At 35.6% G+C, this 18,370-nt stretch overlaps 1 protein-coding gene across 1 annotated transcript; it reads left to right on the plus strand.

Annotated features, from left to right (window-relative positions):
• The first annotated feature begins 2,581 nt into the window (after positions 1–2,581).
• LOC134266265 (perlucin-like protein) lies at positions 2,582–4,105 on the plus strand. Its single transcript, XM_062748484.1, has 3 exons — positions 2,582–2,653; positions 3,436–3,532; positions 3,868–4,105. Exons 1-3 carry the CDS (start codon positions 2,603–2,605, stop codon positions 4,101–4,103), a joined length of 384 nt encoding a protein of 127 aa, XP_062604468.1. The 5' UTR covers positions 2,582–2,602; the 3' UTR covers positions 4,104–4,105.
• Positions 4,106–18,370: the final 14,265 nt, after the last annotated feature.

Consider the following 18,370-nt stretch of genomic DNA (forward strand, 5'->3'; position numbering starts at 1 on the left):
TATTTGCACTCAGAGCATAAAAACTAAAATTATTTTAGAAATAAGTGATAAACCCAGTCTTTCAGAAAATTGAGGAGGGGCATACTGAAGATAAATTATTTTCTGAAGATCAGCAAGATACCGGTATCCATTATATATGTAATCAGTTGAATTGTAAACTTGTCTGTATCATAAAAGTCTTGTCTTCTTAAAAGAATGTCAATCAAATGGCAACATAAATGATAAGGTTATAACATACAACCTCCATAAAAAATACATTCAAGTTGTCTGTAAGGTTAACAAACTTCAGCATTTAAAATAAACATTTTTATACGCCCGTCTGTAGACGGGATGTAGATGTAATCTTGTATTGTTTGTAACAGTTTATGGTCGATATTTATTAAGAAGTTAACACAGAAAAGCTTTCAATATATTTTTTTATCAAAAGCAATTCAAAATGAGTCCCCCTCTATCGGATGTTAGCAAATCAGATAACAAAAGTTTTGATTCATTAGGAATTTAAGGGTTATTGTTCCTTTATCCTGATTTACATTTTTGATTGTCCCTCTGCAGTATATAAAAAAGTATAAATTTGGATTCTGTCGATGGCAATTCCTTATAATAATTTCAACCAGAAATGAATATGAGATACTGTTTTTCTTTGACATTTGTCTAAAAAATCTTGGTGTCGATTAAATCATATTCCTATTTATACTAACAGAGAAAAACCAAAGTATAAGTGTATTAAACAATAATCAGCATTTAATTAAGGCTTTAATCAAATATCATGTATATTTAATAAATAAAAGGGGAACTTTAATGTGGCACAAAGGTGAAAGGTTCTATTTAATTACCTTTTCGTGTAAGTGAAGGTTACATTTCACCTTTAGTTTTTGTAAAATTAATACAAAGATAACATTGCTTTTGGAACACCTTTAATGAAATTTACTTTGCAAGTGAAGTTTTGTAAAGGTGTTTTTTCAAGCAGTGCTAATGTGTAGTCGAAGAATTCAACAGACTCGAAGTGTTAGTATGAGAAAGGTTTGGGGGATTCACCCTCTTAAGAAAAGACCAGAATGGGGCGATTGTCTTTGTTATAAAAAGGAAATATATGATTTTATTTTGCTTTGCTACTTATAGCACAGTTTACACAGGTAAACTGGTCTAAGTATGTCATAAATAGAAATGCTTTGCCAAGGAAAATTTCTTGTGAAGTTGAAAGACATCCATAAATGTCATTTGACCATACAATTAAATAACAAATACATAGTTTTTACTTAGCAATTATGAAGATAAGTCTATCAAAACCACTTAACAAAATAAATTTTAATCCTATATACAATTCAACCCTTCACATTGCTTGGGTAAAATGGGAATATGTTTTATTCTGTTTAACGGATTCCTAAACAGAAGAATTGTAACCAATTTTCGTGTAATTGTTGAATAAAATGCAATTTTCTATGAACCATTTGTTGGCATATAACATCAAACAAAATATATGATGTGTTTCGTTTCCTGATAATTTCCTCCCATTTTAAACATTGCATGCAGTATAAATATTTAATATTTATTTTGCAAAAAAATATATGGAAAAACGCTTTTTTTAAACACGGCCAATATGTAACCACCCAAGATAATTGAAAATGTTCCTCTACTTCCTGTGAGATCTTTCAGATTACCATGTTCAACTCCCATGAGTACTTTCATTTAAATACGGCCAATATGTAACCGCCCACGAAAATTGATCCTCCAGGAAGAGTAATGATTGAGCATTAATTTTGTATTTCCAATGCTTCTACTGCTCGAAATTAAAAGAGCAATTTAATAACTATGGCTAATTTTATGCCCTGAATCGTAAACATATGTAGTCTCACAATGTTCGGATGCAGACTTTGTCTGATTTTGTGCTCCGTGTTGATTTGGACAAATGCTACCCTCTTTCAGTCTTACATCGCGGACACTGTCTTAGATAACACAATATTCAATGATTCTCTTAGGGCAACGCACGATTCTGAGTCTCTAACTCAATGCTCTGCTATGTGTGGGAAGAGCTGTTATTGTTTTGGCTACAACTCCAAGAGAAAGACTTGCCATCTTCATTATAAATCTTGTAATTCTTTGGATAAATCTGTTAGTGATTACGAAACAGGGTGGAGGTATTTCGCGGCAGTGTTGAAAGGTATCAAACTTTAATAAAAGTTATTTGCGAAAACGTATTTAGAACTTTTTTATTTTAAAACAATATTTTAATTCAATACACCATATTGTCAAACTTTGTAAATTGAATTTTTTAATCGTATACATATGTAACAACTGATTGGAATGTGTTATCCGTTATTCTCAAGTTGATGTAATAAGTATGTTTTATTCCTTACAACGAAAAAATTTCTGTTGATGGATTTATATATGTTCATACATGATTAAATGTACAATGTACATAAATATCGTCATACAAGAATGTAGACATTATGATTTTGTTTCAATAGTGCAATCCTGATTCAGCAAAAAAGATCTTCATTTACAATCAACAATGTTTTGTTACCTTAGAATTACATTCTATGATCTTGATATTCAGCTATAAAAATGTTTTATGTTTAAAGGAGAAAGTTGGCTGTCATACGGAATGCATCGTTACTTACATATAAAGACTAGAAACACGTGGTGGGATGCTAAGGTTAGAACTATACATATTTATATATTTTAAATTATTACATGTTTTGTCTTTTCGGACATGAAGACAGGTAGCTGCTTCTTGTATTCATGAAACAAGAGGCAAGATGTACATTCTCCACTTTAATTTTTCATAAAATGCATATACCTTAAAAAAAATTTTCAAGGGGACACATTTTCGTGGATTTGAGGGAAAACTCTTGGTTCGTGGAATTTGATTTCATATTTTGAAAATGTTATACAGGAGCGGCGTTTAACACAAAATTCCGTCAAATAACCAGTGTGTCTCAATTTTTATGGAATATCAAGAAAAACTTCTCTACAATAAATGTTCTCTCCATATATTTTACGAATACTAAATAGGATAAACTAGAGCTACTGTGAGTGAGCACACTAAATGATAACCCCCGCCTCCCAAATGGTTATAACTGATAACGAAGTCCATGTTTTGCTGTGGCCGGGAAACCCAATATATATGTCGGATCAAAAAGTAATATAGGCGGTGCACAGTGGCAATATGTTATAAAGATTCTCTGAAAGTTTCATTAAATTTCACTCAGTGGTATATGAGAAGTTGCGGATAAGAGATGGTCACCCTAAAGCGTAACACATGGACGAACAGACATACCGATTACAGTATACCCTCCCACTTTTCAAAAGGGGGTTATAAATATATGGCTGCATGAACCGTTTGTCAGTTTTACTCAATCATAACAAATAATGAAACGATTTTAAAATGAGGCTAGTGGCCAAGTATGAATAGGTGATCCCACTTGTCTATTTCAGTACGAGTGTGAAAAGCTAGGTGCCTACTTGGTTACCATAGGAACAGAAGAAGAAAATTCATGGTTAAGAGAAACCTTTTTGCCAGTCTGGGATCCCGGTATATTTTGTTTGCTTTTGTTTGCAATTGATTGTTAGATTGCATGTTTTTTTTTATTTAATATGTTATGCAGAAATAAATAATTTATACTCAAGTTTCTTTAGAAGGTATATATGACTTTTCATTTTAATTAAATTTATTTATATGTAATTAAACGGTATCCGCAATTATATAGTAAATAATTTTAACACAAGTGCTTAATTTTATAATCACTGGATTCTATTAACAGCAAAGAAACACTTGGGAAATGCTAAAAACTGACTGATTGGTTATATCAATAATATTAAGTAGTTATTGATTATGTTAATATTTAACATCAATTCACATTTTTTCAGCGACATGTAACCCTTGGTGGGATTGTTGTTCACATTGGACAGGTGCCAACGATATTGAAGAGGAGGGGAGATTTGTCTGGACAGAAAACGACAATAGGGTCACTTCCTATTTCAACTGGCACCCGGATGAACCTGATAACTCTGGCGAACAGGACTGTGTACTTATGTGTCGTGACGGGATTTGGGGAACAACTCAGTGTCACCAGATGTATTCATACATATGTGAAAAAGACTAAAAATGTTAGACACTAAATAGTCTTAAAGTCCACAATCACCAGACAAACCACTGAGTAATGCAGGAACCTGTTAGTAAAACTGCTACTCAGTGCTTGTGTGTTTATATTTTACTGAATAAAAAGAATGGTAAAGGAAAGATATATACTGTTTTTAACGTATTCCAACAAGCCCCATTTTAACATGATTATTAATGATAACTAATTATTCTATCCCTCCCAAGACTTCAACAGACTTGAAGTGTCAGCATGAGAAGGTTCAACCTTCTTGTTGGGGGGATTCACCCTCTTAAAAAGACTAGGATGGTGCGATTTTCTTTGTAATATAAAGGAAAAACAAGATTTTTTTTGCTTTGCCATTTACGGTTTTACACACGTAATCTTGGCTAAGTATGAAATAAAAAGAAATTGTTTGCCACGGAAAATTTAAAGTGGAGATAAAAGACATCCATAATTCTCATATAAACAGTCAATTTAGAAAAGGCATAGGCCATATTTAACAATTGTGAAATTTAAGTTAATCATTACCACTTAACAAAAGTGTGAAATTTTAATGCTATAGATATACACAGCAATCTCTTTACAGTGCTTATAATTGGTTTAAATGGAAACTTTTTTTTTAAAAAATACACATTAACTTTTAATCTGTTTAACGGTTTCCTAAAACACAAAAAATCCTTCTGTAAACATCTTTCGTGTAATTGTTGAATAAATAAAATTTAATTTTCTATGAACCATTTTATGGCATTTAACATCAAACAAAATATATTATTTGTTTCGATTCCTGATAATTTCCTCACATTTTAACCATTACCTGCAGTATAAATATTTAATTTTTGCAAATTGAGTACAATGATGTGTAGGCTACAGCCATTTTACCAATATGGAAACACGTTTTTTTTAAACACGGCCAATATGTAACCGCCCACAAAAATTGATCCTCCAGGAAGAGTAATGATTGAGCATTAATTTTGTATTTCCACTGCTTCTAGTGCTCATTATTAAAAATTCAATAACTATGGCTAATTTAATGCCCTTAATCTGAAACAGTCTGTTTGCCTATAGGGAAAACGCGTCACTTCCTCCCCGATTGAAGATGTTAGAGGGTATATAGAACAAGAGACCCATGGGCCTTATAGGTCACCTGAGCATCATGCAACAACTTTCCTATGATTGAATTTGGTTCATGTTTTAAACTAGCATCATGGCACTTACAATTTTTAGCGCCACTCCCATGCATGAACCCGACCCTTGGTCCACACATTTCAAAATTTTGGAAAAGGCACCCTTGTTTATCAAAATGCTTGATTAATACCAAGTAGCAGATTTCAAACAATTCATTCATTTTCAGTAAAAAAGTTGAGCCCCCCTCCCCCCCCCCCCCGACCCAGGGCCTTGAAATTCACAATTTTGAAAGATTGACCCTGTTTATCATAGCTATAAATGTAGTTCATCTGCTTAATGCCCAGGAGCAGAGAAGAACATTTTCAACGATTTAATGTATTTTCACTATATCATCAATAGAGTCCCAACCTAACACCAGAACCCCTGACCCTAGGGCCATAAAATTCACAATTTTGGAAGAGATATTCTTGCTCTTCATAAATTTGTACTTCATTAGTTCATTTAATACCTAGGAGTACAGAAGAAGATTTTCAAAGAATTCATGTATTTTCACTGTATAATAAATAGAGCCCCGCCCTAACTCCAGAACCCCTGACCCTTGGGCCATAAAATTCACAATTTTGGTAAGGGTACTCTTGCTCATCATACCTATGTACTTAGATTGTTTATTCAATACGTAGGAGCAAAGAAGAAGATTTTCAAAGAATTCATGTATTTTCACTATAAAATAAATAGAGCCCCCCCCCCTTAGCACCAGAACCCATGGCCCTGGGGCCATAAATATCACAATTTTGGTAGAGGCACTCTTGCTAATTAAAACTGTGTACTTAGGTGGTTTATTTAATACAAAGGAGCAGAGAAGAAGATTTTCAAAGAAATAATGCATTTTCACTATACACTTAGGGGACGACCATTTGATTCTGAGGGGGCCTGGAAGATTTTTGAAATAAATAATCTGTCCCTGAAAATGTTGAAAATAAATAATCTGTCCTCCACTACAGAGAAAATAAATAATCTGACATTGACTTCTGATAATTAAAAATTGTAAAAATACCTTATTTATTTACGCTTAATTAAATCTCAAAAGTCTTCAATTCAAAAAATTTTTTTGGCTCGCTTCGCTCGCCATTTTAGAACCAAAAAGTATTTAAAATCAGATTACCAGACTGGATACTTAAGTCAGTTTATCAACATGACAATATGCACTTAGTAGGTGTGATGAATAACTTTAAATACAAACCAATTCTTATACACCACAAAAGATAAATTTTCTTGTCGCAGGCGCGGATCCAGAAATTTTTTCCAGGGGGGTCCACCTCTGTCAAAAAAAAAATTCTATCCCAGAAATTTCTTGACGAGCAAAAAAAAAAAAAGTTAAACTCGCCCAAACGTCAGAAACCTATTTCGGGGGGAGGGGGGAACTTTTCGTACCCATTTTCGTGTTTACCAGGGGGGGTTTTCCAGGGGGGGGGTCCATGGTTACTTTTTCCTTGTTTTAGTATATACATTTTTTTTAATGGTAAATTCCAGGGGGGGGGGGGGGGGTGCTGACCCCCCCGACCCCCCCTCTAGATCCGCGCATGTGTCGAATAATTATACTTTCCAGAAAAATTAAAACAAAATATAACCTGGCAGATTTAAGGGGGACGTACATGTGTACGACCCGAGACCCTCCCTTAAAATAACAAAGTATGATACGAATAATTATAATAATTCCATACTTTGGGACAATACCAATATTTTTGTGCCTAGTTTTACTCTTGAAATACACAAAACCCCAAGATCTTTAGGGGGCTTTGCCCCCTAGGCCCTTTTCATTCAAAGGATCATATGACTTAATAATGTCATACTTTGGTACACATCTCACCAATTCCTACAAAAGTTTTACTCTTATACATATTGAGAAACCCAAGAGTTTCAGGTGGCTTTGCTCCCTGACTTACTTCATTCAAAGTACGATATGACCAGTATTAATTATGTCATACTTTGGGTCATAATAACCAATACTACTATAATAGTGCCTGGTTTTACTCTTAAAATACACGAAACCCGAAGAGCTTCGTGGGGGGTGGGGTGCTTCGCCCAGGACCCACTGGGGCCCTTACGGCGGCCCCAGACCTCTTGCCTAAACAAAGTTATATCTGTCCCCTCCCCAAATCCTGTATCCGAATACGGTATATAAATGATTAGTCTTTTAGAATCAATTGATCAAGGTACGGTAAGACATAGAAGAAAATAAATAATCTGTCCTTCATAATCTTGAAAATAAATAATCTGTCCTCGACAGGCATGAAAATAAATAATCCGTCTCAAAAAAATTTGCCAGCCCCCCCCCCCCCCTCAAGATCAAATGTTCGTCCCCTTAACTAATTGTTGGTTCACACTTTTTTGTGAAAATTAATTTATACATGTATGAATGAATTGAAATTGATAAATTAAACATATTTTAAAAATTCTTAACTGAATTGAATAAGCTGATTCAGTGTATCCAAACAGACTTAGCACAGACAATGTATTTGGTGAATTATATCACAGACTACGTAAAAACAGGAGGCCCAGGGGCCACAGCGCTCACCTGAGCACACACAGGTTAGGGCTAGGAAAAAGCAAATATCAGATCAGAAATAAAAGTTTACCGAGTTTGGAGGGTGGCTTAAATCTTAAACCCCCCCCCCCCCCCCCCCGGGTGTCATGATTTGAATAAACTAGAATCTTCACTACTTTTGGATGATTTCATAGAAATATCACTTGTTATGGCTTTGAAGTACTTGAGAAGTAGATTTTAAAAGATTTCCATATATACTCTTATGAAAAACTTTGATCGACCATTTTGGCCCCTACTTTCCCCCGGGGGTCATGATTTGAACAAACTTGAATCTACACTACCTGAGATGATTCAACATTAGTTTCATCTTTTCTGGCCCAGTGGTTCTTGAGAAGAAGATTTTTAAGCTTTCTACCCCGGGGGTCATGATTTGAACAAACTAGAATCTACACTAATTGAGGATGATTTCATATAAATATCACTAATCATGGCTTTGAAGTACTTGAGAAGGAGATTTTAAAAGATTTCCCTATATATTCTTATGAAAAACTTTGATCGACCATTTTGGCCCCTACCTTCCCCCGGGGGTCTGGGTCATAATTTGAACAAACTTGAATCTACACTACCTGAGATGATTACACATTAGTTTTATCTTTCCTGTCCTAATGGTTCTTGAGAAGATTTTCCCTCTATATTCTTATATAAAACTTTGATCGGGCATTTTGGCCCTCCCAACCCCCGGGGGTCATGATTAGAACAAACTTGAATCTTATCTACCTGAGGATAATTCTACTTGAGTTTCATGTTTCCTGGCACAGTGGTCCTTGAGAAATTTTTTTTTAAATATTTATCCTATATATTTCAAAACTTTGATCGGCCATTTTGGCCCCAACCCCCGGGGGTCATGATTTGAACAAACTTGAATCTACACTACCTGAGGATGATTTCACATAAGTTACATCTTTCCTGACCCAGTGGTTATTGAGATGAAGTTTTTTTTAAAAAAAAAAATGCTATTAATTTTTCTCAGTTCAGACTGATCATTTAACATAATTTCCTGACGAAATATGGCTGAAATATTGTCGACTCGGCGTTAAACACCAATCAATCAATCAATTCATAATTATCTCCCCTGGGAAAAGGACGTGGCCCTCCATTTGAACAAACTTGAATTCCCTTCACCCAAGTATACATTGTGCCAAGTTTCGTTGAAATTGGCCCAGTGGTCCTTGAGGAGAAGATGAAAATGTGAAAAGTTTACAACGACGACGACTACGATAGACAAAGGACAAATTTTGATCAGAAAAGCTCACTTGAGCCTGATTGTTTATATCAAGATATTTTTTTCTGTAAAAATAGGTTAGAAGGCAGTTTAACCAAAATCAGAGGGCGCTTTGACTAACATCAGGGGACACTTTGACCAATATTTGGGGGCATTATCTTTTCTATCAAAATATATGGGGGTGCTTTGACCTAAATTATAGGGCGCTTTGACTAAAATTAGGGGACACTTTGACCGGGACGTTTTTATTATCGGGCGCTTTGACTGGCTCCCTTGTTAACAAGTTCATTTTGTACCATATGGGAAAACTCATCGCAGGAAGTAAAAACACAAGCCTTATTTGGTAGCAAACACAAAGCTTGGTACAGGTACATGTAAGTAGATTTCATATTGATTTTTATAAATTAATAAATCAACCACTGAGATTATCTTAACATTAGCACATTTTATTTTTTTTTTCAATATAGAAATTTATTATCAGCCATGATTGACAGCATAGGAGGTCCAAACAGGGAGAATAATTATTGAAAAGCAAGTTGATGAAACAAGAATATCAGTAGTCTCGTTTAAAATCTCCATTTCCTTAGTTATATGGTCGATACAATGACCTTGTCAGCAAATACAATTTATAAGTGAGCCAAATGCTAGCTGACGGACGTTTTCATTCCCACTCCTCCATGGCACTTGAGCCCACCTCTGATGTATCCGAGGTCTGTGTTTGTGTAACGTGTCGAGCGGAATAATAATAGCAATCGGGGGTCGTACCTTGTCGATTCAAGGTTTTGGGGGATGATTTCCAATATAATATAATTTTTCTTAATAAATGATTGTCAAATGATTGCTTACAAAGGCCTGCAAAATATACAAATAAATGGCCAACCTTATCTAGGTTAATAATCACGTTAAGATTTAATAGTAAATCAAATAATTACAAATGATTAAGCAAATGGCAGCGGGTAGGCTATTTCTAATGCTGGCCAACCTCGGGCTGACGCTTGTACTGCAGCCTTATTCAGGACACAGTCAGTACAAGCGACAGCCCTTCAACTGCTGTGCACACTGCTAGCCTTATTCAGGCAGACACACTGCACACAACAGCCTGGTTGCCAGACAGGTCGACAAGCTTTATCACAAGTGTGGTGGCTAACCTCCGTTCCTGGTTAGCCTCTGAGTGGCTTACCACTCGAAAACACAACAGCCTTTATTTAGTAATAATCTTTGTAGACTAAACCCTACTTCTGTCAGGTCGACCTCTTAAGTAAGCCGACTTCATTTCTTGCAAGTCTCACTTACCACTGTTATGTTCGCACACGATCTTGTTTGTCTCTCAGCTGGAACTCGAATGAACGCTCGATACTGCGATTCAGGCTTTATATACTTTTTAAGAGCCATTCTCTGTGATGACTTGAAATTTTATATAGGAGCTGTGGCACGCATAGTCTCAGAATTTCTCCAAACTCTCTATGATAAAAGTCATTGATACCCTAAACTGAAATCAGGCAAAATTTGGTTGCTTTGCTTTATAGTTACCATGGCAACACGTCTTAAAATTCGAAAAATGGCATTTTTTAACATGTTTAGAGCCCCATAGTTAACATTTTTGGCAAAGCAAACTATTGGCGATGACTGTTTCCAAAATAAGAAGGTCAAATGTCTCAAATGCATGATAAACATGTTTTGTAAATCAACTATTACATACATTACTATGGTAACAAAGTATTCAAAAGTAAAAAAAATATTCATTGAATTTTATAAATTCATACACGTAAAAATAAAAAGCAATTATAGGATGAAATGTGACTAAATAACAGAAACAAGAGGCCCACGGGCCTTATAGGTCACCTGAGCATTATGCAACAACTTTCCAGTGATTGAATTTGATTCATGTTTTAAACCAGATGCTATGCTATTCACAATTTTGAAAGAGGCACCATTGATCATCATAACAATACACTTAGCAGTTGCTTAGTTTGTTTACTTAATACCCATAGGCAGGGTAGGGGAACAAAAAATGCATTTCAAGTAATCAGTAATATTCAGCAATAATCAGTAATGCACCTATCACACATCAACCCCTGACCCTTAAGCTTAGATACACACATTGCATAATTTTTGAAAAGGCACCCTTGCTTTTCAAAAATATTTGATTAATACCAAGGAGCAGATTTCAAACAATTCATCCAGTTTCAGTATATATAAGTATAGTCCCCCCTATGGTACCCCTGACCCTGGAGCCTTGAAATTCACAATTCTGGAAGATTAGCAACCTTGCTCATCATAACTATATAGGTAGTTCATCTGCTTAATACCCAGGAGCAGAGAAGAATACTTTCAAAGATTTACTGTATACTCACTATATAATCAATAGAGCCCCGCCCTATCACTAGAACCCCTGACCCTGGGGCCATAAAATTCACAATTTTAGTAGAAGCACTCTTGCTCATCATAACTATGCACTTAGTTAGTTTATTTAATACCTAGGAGCAGAGAAGAAGATTTTCAAAGAATTCATGCATTTTCACTATATAATCTATAGAGCCCCGCCCTTACACCAGAACCCCTCACCCTGGGGCCATATAATTCACAATTTTGGTAGAAGCACTCTTGCTCATCATAACTATGCACTTAGTTAGTTTATTTAATACGCAGGAGCAGAGAAGAAGATTTTCAAAGAATTCATGTATTTTCACTATATAATCTATAGAGCCCCGCCCTAACACCAGAACCCCTGACCCTGGGGCCATAAAATTCACAATTTTGGTAGAAGCACTCTTGCTCATCATAACTATGCACTTAGTTAGTTTATTTAATACGCAGGAGCAGAGAAGAAGATTTTCAAAGAATTCATGTATTTTCACTATATAATCTATAGAGCCCCGCCCTAACACCAGAACACCTAACCCTGGGGCCATATAATTCACAATTTTGGTAGAAGCACTCTTGCTTATCATAACTATGCACTTAGTTAGTTTATTTAATACGCAGGAGCAGAGAAGAAGATTTTCAAAGAATTCATGTATTTTCACTATATAATCTATAGAGCCCCGCCCTAACACCAGAACCCCTGACCCTGGGGCCATAAAATTCACAATTTTGGTAGAAGCACTCTTACTCATCATAACTATGTATTTAGTTGGTTTATTTAATACCCAGTGGCAGAGAAGAAGATTTAAAAAGAAATAATGCATTTTCACTATATACTTATTTAGCCCCGCCCTAGCACTAGAACCCCTGACCCTGGGGCCATGAATTTCACAATTTTGGTAGAGGACTCCATGCTGATTACAGTCATGCAAACAATTTGACTGCTTGATGTCCAGGAGTAAAGAAGAATATTTTTAAAGATTGCATTAATTTTAGGGGTTTTTGCCCCACCCCCCAGGCCCAAGGGGGGCAGGGACCATGAAAATCACAATTTTTGTTCCCCTTCACCCATAGATGCTTTTTGCCAAATTTGGTTGAAATTGGTTCAGTGGTTGCAGAGAAGAAGATGAAAATGTTCAAATGTTAACGCACGACACACAACACACAACACACGACGACGGACGAAAACAGATAGCAATAGGTCACCTGAGTTTACTCAGGTGACCTAAAAAGAGCCTTGAAACATATACCAAGAACAAAATATGATATTTCGTTTTGGTTGGCAATGGTTGCCAAGGTTTTTATACCACAGAGAGCCTTCAAAGTAACATTCTGTATGTTTAAATCTGATCCTATCTTTTTAAAAAAGCACATTTCCTCATAACTAATGATCAATTTTTAAAGATGTTGGTGTGTTCCTAGTTTTCCCATTTGAAAAAATTCAGATTAGATTCTTTAACTAGAGCGTTGCTATGGAAATAAGCAGAAAATATATGCTTAAAAACCTTAAAAATATTCTTTTCCTTGGATACGTACCCTTAAATGTAGATTCCCAAAACTTTTATGATTGATATTTATTAACAGCTTACCTGACTTTTAATTTTGACTATCATCAAATCTCTAAGTGGATGCAAGAAGTTGGCACACAGGGTTTAATATTGACATAAAGTTCACAAAATCGAACATTTTCCCTTCTTGGTAACCATAGCAACAGTGTTGTTTTCTTCATCAAATTTCATCAATATGTGATATTCAACTTCAGTTCTAACAGATAACTACTATTCAAGCTGAGTCCCTTAGTTTGTTACTTGATTAAATGGCAATTTAATTCTTAATGCAGCGAAAAATAATTCACTTTTAAGCACTGGTACTTTGTTTCCATGGTAACACTGCAAAGTAGTAATTATACCCAATTTTTCTTATGGTTTTGGTGTTGCAAGGTCCTAAGGATGCATATTTGCCAGTCTTGAATTTTCATGTTTTTCCTCTAGAAAGTAGCATTAACCCAATCTTAGTTACTAGTTTTGCATGGTTACACTGTGTTACCATGGCAACCATAAAAGTTATTTATAGAATAATATTGCTTATACCTATATACTTAAGGTAAAACATTTTCATTGTTTTCCTTGAGTCGTTGATTGAGTTTGAGCATATAACATCTACCATTAGTGAATACGGAGTGTTTTTCAGCATATTTCAGCATTTTAAATGTATTCCAACTGTACCCTTGGTTACCACTTACTTAGAGATATATTCTAAACAGTTTCTTTACAGTATAAGTGACATCAAGGTGTCATGTTTTTGTGAGAATGGTTTGTTTCCTTTTTCTAGTTTTTATTAAGCCACAGTAAAGATATAAAGTGGCTGAAAATCTCGATTTTTCAAACTTTTCCGGCTGTTGCCATAGCAACCGAGATACATAGCAACGAAATTTTGTTTGATATTTGTTTCTGGTGTCAAGTACCAAGCATGGGTGAAGTTTCATCAAAATCGGTGACCATGCGTGGCAACGAAGTTCAAGTGGTTACAGAGAATGGCTATTAATTGCCATTCTCTGTAACCACTTAAACTTCGTTGCCACGCATGGTCACCGATTTTGATGAAACTTCACCCATGCTTAGTACTTGACACCAGAAACAAATATCAAACAAAATTTCGTTGCTAAGTGTCTCGGTTGCTATGGCAACAGCCGGGAAAGTTTGAAAAATTGAGATTTTCAGCCACTTTAAATCCTGACTGTGGCTTAATAAAAACTAGAAAAAGCAAACAAACCATTCTAACAAAAACATGACACCTTGATGTCACTTATACTGTGAAGAAACTGTTTAGAATATATCTCTAAGTAAGTGGTAACCAAGGGTACATTTGGAATACATTTAAAATGCTGAAATATGCTGAAAAACACTCCATATTCACTAATGGTAGGTGTAACATGCTAAAACTCAATCAATAACTTAAGAAAAACAATGAAAATGTTTGACCTTAAGTATATAAGTATAAGCAATATTATTCTATAAATAACTTTTGTGGTTGCCATGGTAACACAGTGTTTCCATGCAAAACCAGTAACTAAGATTGGGTTAATGCTACTGTTTTGAGGAAAAACATGAAAATGCAAGACTGGCAAATATGCATCCTTAGGACCTTGCAACACCAAAACCATAAGAAAAATCGGGTATAATTGCTACTTTGTAGTGTTACCATGGAAACAAAGTACTAGTGCTTAAAAGTGAATTTTTTCCGCTGCATTAAGAATTAAATTGCCATTTAATCAAGAAACAAATTAAAGAGCTCAACTAAAATAGTCTCATCTGTTAGAACTGAAGTTAAATATCATATATTGATAAAATTTGATGACTAAAACAACACTGTTGCTATGGTTACGAAGAAGGGAAAATGTTCGATTTTTTTAACTTTATATCAATATTAAATCCTGTGTGCCAACTTCTTGCATCCACTTAGAGATTGGATGATAGTCAAAATTAAAAGTCAAGTTAGCTGTTAATAAATATCAATCAAAAAAATTTTGGGAATCTACATTTAAGGGTACGTATCTAAGGAAACAAAAAAAATTTCAGGTATTTAAGCATATATTTTCTGCTTATTTCAATAGCAACGCTCTATTTAAAGAATCTAATCTGAATTTTTTGAAATTGGAAAATTTTAAGCACACCAACATCTTATAAAATTGATCATTAGTTATGAGGAAATGTGCTTTTTTTAAAAGATAAGATCATATTTAAACATACATAGTGTTACTTTGAAGGCTCTCTGGGGCATAAAAACCTTGGCAACCATTGCCAACCAAAATGAAATATCATATTTTTTCTTGGAATGTTTTTCAAGGCTCTTTTTTCTATTATTTGGTAACATTTCATCCTATAATTGCTTTTTATTTTTACGAGTATGATTTCATTAAATTCAATGAATATTTTTTTACTTTTGAATACTTTGTTACCATAGTAACGTATGTAATAGTTGATTTACCAAAGATGTTTATCATGCATTTGAGATATTTTACCTTCAACTTTTAGAAACAGTCATTAACAATTGTTTGCTTTGCCGCAAATGTTAACTAAGGGGCTCTAAACATGTTAAAAAATGCCATTTTTCGAACTTTAAGACATGTTGCCATGGTAACTATAAAACATAGCAACCAATTTTTGCCAGATTTCAGTTCAGGGTATCAATCACAGGCACTTGTTTCTGTAATAAATTTTTGACCCATAGTAGTGTTATTATTATACTATGGGTCAAAAATTTATTACAGAATCAAGTGCCTGTGGTATCAATGCCTTTTATCATAGAGAGTTTGGAGAAATTCTGAGACTATGCGTGCCACAGCTCCTATATAAAATTTCAAATCATTACAGAGAATGGCTCTTAAAGCGGATGTTTACGTTCACATCCTAATCACCGAACCCGAATGATTACAATATAAATTTCCGGAATATTACACTACCCACGCCTCCGATGACATGCGTCCCGCATGCAAAATCAATAGATCATTTTTTCTTTTTAATTTATTTACCTTGTGTTTTTTTTTAACAACAAAACTGTATTTATCATGTTTATATGGCTGACCAAATAGTCAACAGAACAAGAACAGCAATAAAGATAACCAACAAACTATTGAACACTATATGTGTTAAGTGTAAGTTTCAATTAAGTTACTTGAATATTCCAAATACAATTCTGAAATATATACAACATAGCAAATTACAAATCTGTCTCATAATCATGCAACCAACTAGGAGGTTTGCGTTCTCTCCTAGGGCGATGAGACACTGGTAGTTCTTCATTTACACTTAAATCAATATCATCATTTATTGGACCAGAGTTCTTAGGAATTTCAGATATTGGCAACGGCTCGTCGCTGTCCCCTGACAAAGTCTGTGCATGCTTTTTCCGCATTCTGTCAACATGAATGACCTGATCTGATCCTCTTGGACCACAGTTGACCAGATATGTCAGATCAGACATTTGTTTTACCACCTTAAATGGACCTCGCCAATAACTTGTGAACTTGGGTGAAGTACCTGGTTTTCTCCGTGGGAAGAAAACATAAACCTCTTCACCCGCTTCGAAATTATGCCATTTCAATTTTCGGTCATGGTAATGTTTTTGCCTGACCATTGCCTGAGTCATCCTTGTTCTCACAAATTTATGAGCATTTTCCAGGCGTTCTTGTAAATACCATGCCCATTTATTGCTTGGCACCTCTTTTATTGATAGAGGCATCTCGTACATTAAATCCAGTGGTGTCGACACCTCTCGCCCAAACATCATCATATTTGGTGTCAACCCTGTAGTCTCATGTACCGAGCTTCGATAAGCCATCATCACAAAAGGAAGATGGACATCCCAATCTGTGTGGTGCTCATTAACAAAACCACTTAGCATTGTTGTTAACGTTCTGTTGAACCGCTCCACCATTCCGTCCGACTGTGGGTGGTACGGAGTGGTGTGGGTTTTCTGGATGTCCAACAGTCTGCACATTTCCTTAAAAAGGTTGCTTTCATACTGCGGACCCTGATCAGAATGTATGGTGGCTGGTACTCCAAATCGGGAAACGACTTCTTCAACAATCTTTGTTGCGACGGTTTCTGCCTCCATGTTTGGCAATGCAAATGCTTCCGTCCACTTTGTAAAGTAGTCTGCCACAACAAGGATATACTTATTCCAATTTGATGTCATTGGCAGTTCACCTAAAAGATCAGTCGCTAGTCTTTCCATTGGACACCCTGTGAAGACTAAATGCATTGGAGCCTTGTTGTTTTGTCTAGGTGCTTTTCTCTTGGTGCACACTTCACAGCCGCGAACATAAGAATGAACATCCCTTTGGAGGCCTGGCCAATAGTAAAATTGACGGATTCTCGCAAGTGTTTTGTGGATACCAAGATGGCCCGCTGTCCTCGAGTCATGGTAACGTTTCAAAACATTCCATCGCTCCTGCTTCGGGACAATGGCTTGCAAAGTATCCTGTTTTGTAACAAGGTCTGACTATCTTCTATATAATATTCCATTTTCAATGACCAGCCGTTTCCACTGAGAGCAAAGGGATTTAACAACAACAGATTCGGACGCAATCTTATCATTTTCGGTTGCTTTTTCCTTTGAAGTCAATCTTTTACCTTTTTGATATCCTTATCTTCATCCTGAAGACATTTCAAAGGCTTTTCTAGGATTAACTTGTCTTGGGCCTCAAGTTTGTTTACGGTTTGGTGAGTCGATTCATTATGGCTGACTTTACACTGCTTACATGGCACTCGACTCAGACCATCCGCATTACCATGTAGTCTACCCGGCCGATGTTCTATTGTGAAGTCATATGTGGATAACACGTCCATCCACCTAGCAAGCTGCCCTTCGGGGTCCTTAAAGTTCATCAGCCATCTAAGGGCGCTATGGTCTGTCCTTATCGTGAATTGTCTGCCGTATAGGTAATGTCTAAAATACTTGATGAAATGTACAACAGCCAGAAGCTCTTTTCGGGTAACTGCAATACTTCCTTTCGGATTTAGAAAGGCTTCTGCTGGCAAAGGCAATCGGTCGTTCAACACCATCTTTTATCTGTGACAATACTGCGCCAATTGCATGTTGACTGGCATCAGTATCCAGGATGAATCTTTCATTAAAATCTGGATGAGCCAAGACAGGAGCTGTTGATAGCTGTTTTCGAAGATTGTCGAAGGATACTTGGCATTCATCAGACCATGTAAAATTAATACCCTTCTTTGTCAGATCATGCAGTGGCTTGGCAATATTGGCAAAGTTTTTGACAAATCGCCTATAATAACTGCAGAATCCTAAAAATGATCGTAACTCTGATACATTTGAGGGTACCTGCCATGTCTGAACGACCTTAATTTTATCGGGGTGTGTTGCAATCCCCTTTTCAGATACAACGTGTCCCAAATATTCTGCTTCTGTTGAAAATAGAGTGCATTTGCG

This window comes from Saccostrea cucullata, unplaced genomic scaffold (assembly GCF_032062105.1).
Source record: "Saccostrea cucullata isolate Sc308-1 unplaced genomic scaffold, CSIRO_AGI_Scuc_v1 ctg2133, whole genome shotgun sequence".
Lineage (NCBI taxonomy): Eukaryota > Metazoa > Mollusca > Bivalvia > Ostreida > Ostreidae > Saccostrea > Saccostrea cuccullata.

Excerpts from the sequence above, each read along its gene's own strand:
- LOC134266265 (XM_062748484.1), top strand. The coding sequence starts at position 2,603 with ATGCATCGTTACTTACATATAAAGACTAGAAACACGTGGTGGGATGCT. Across the intron at positions 2,654-3,435 it reads ACACGTGGTGGGATGCTAAG|TACGAGTGTGAAAAGCTAGG; the intron begins GTTAGAACTATA and ends TGTCTATTTCAG. Across the intron at positions 3,533-3,867 it reads TTTGCCAGTCTGGGATCCCG|CGACATGTAACCCTTGGTGG; the intron begins GTATATTTTGTT and ends ACATTTTTTCAG.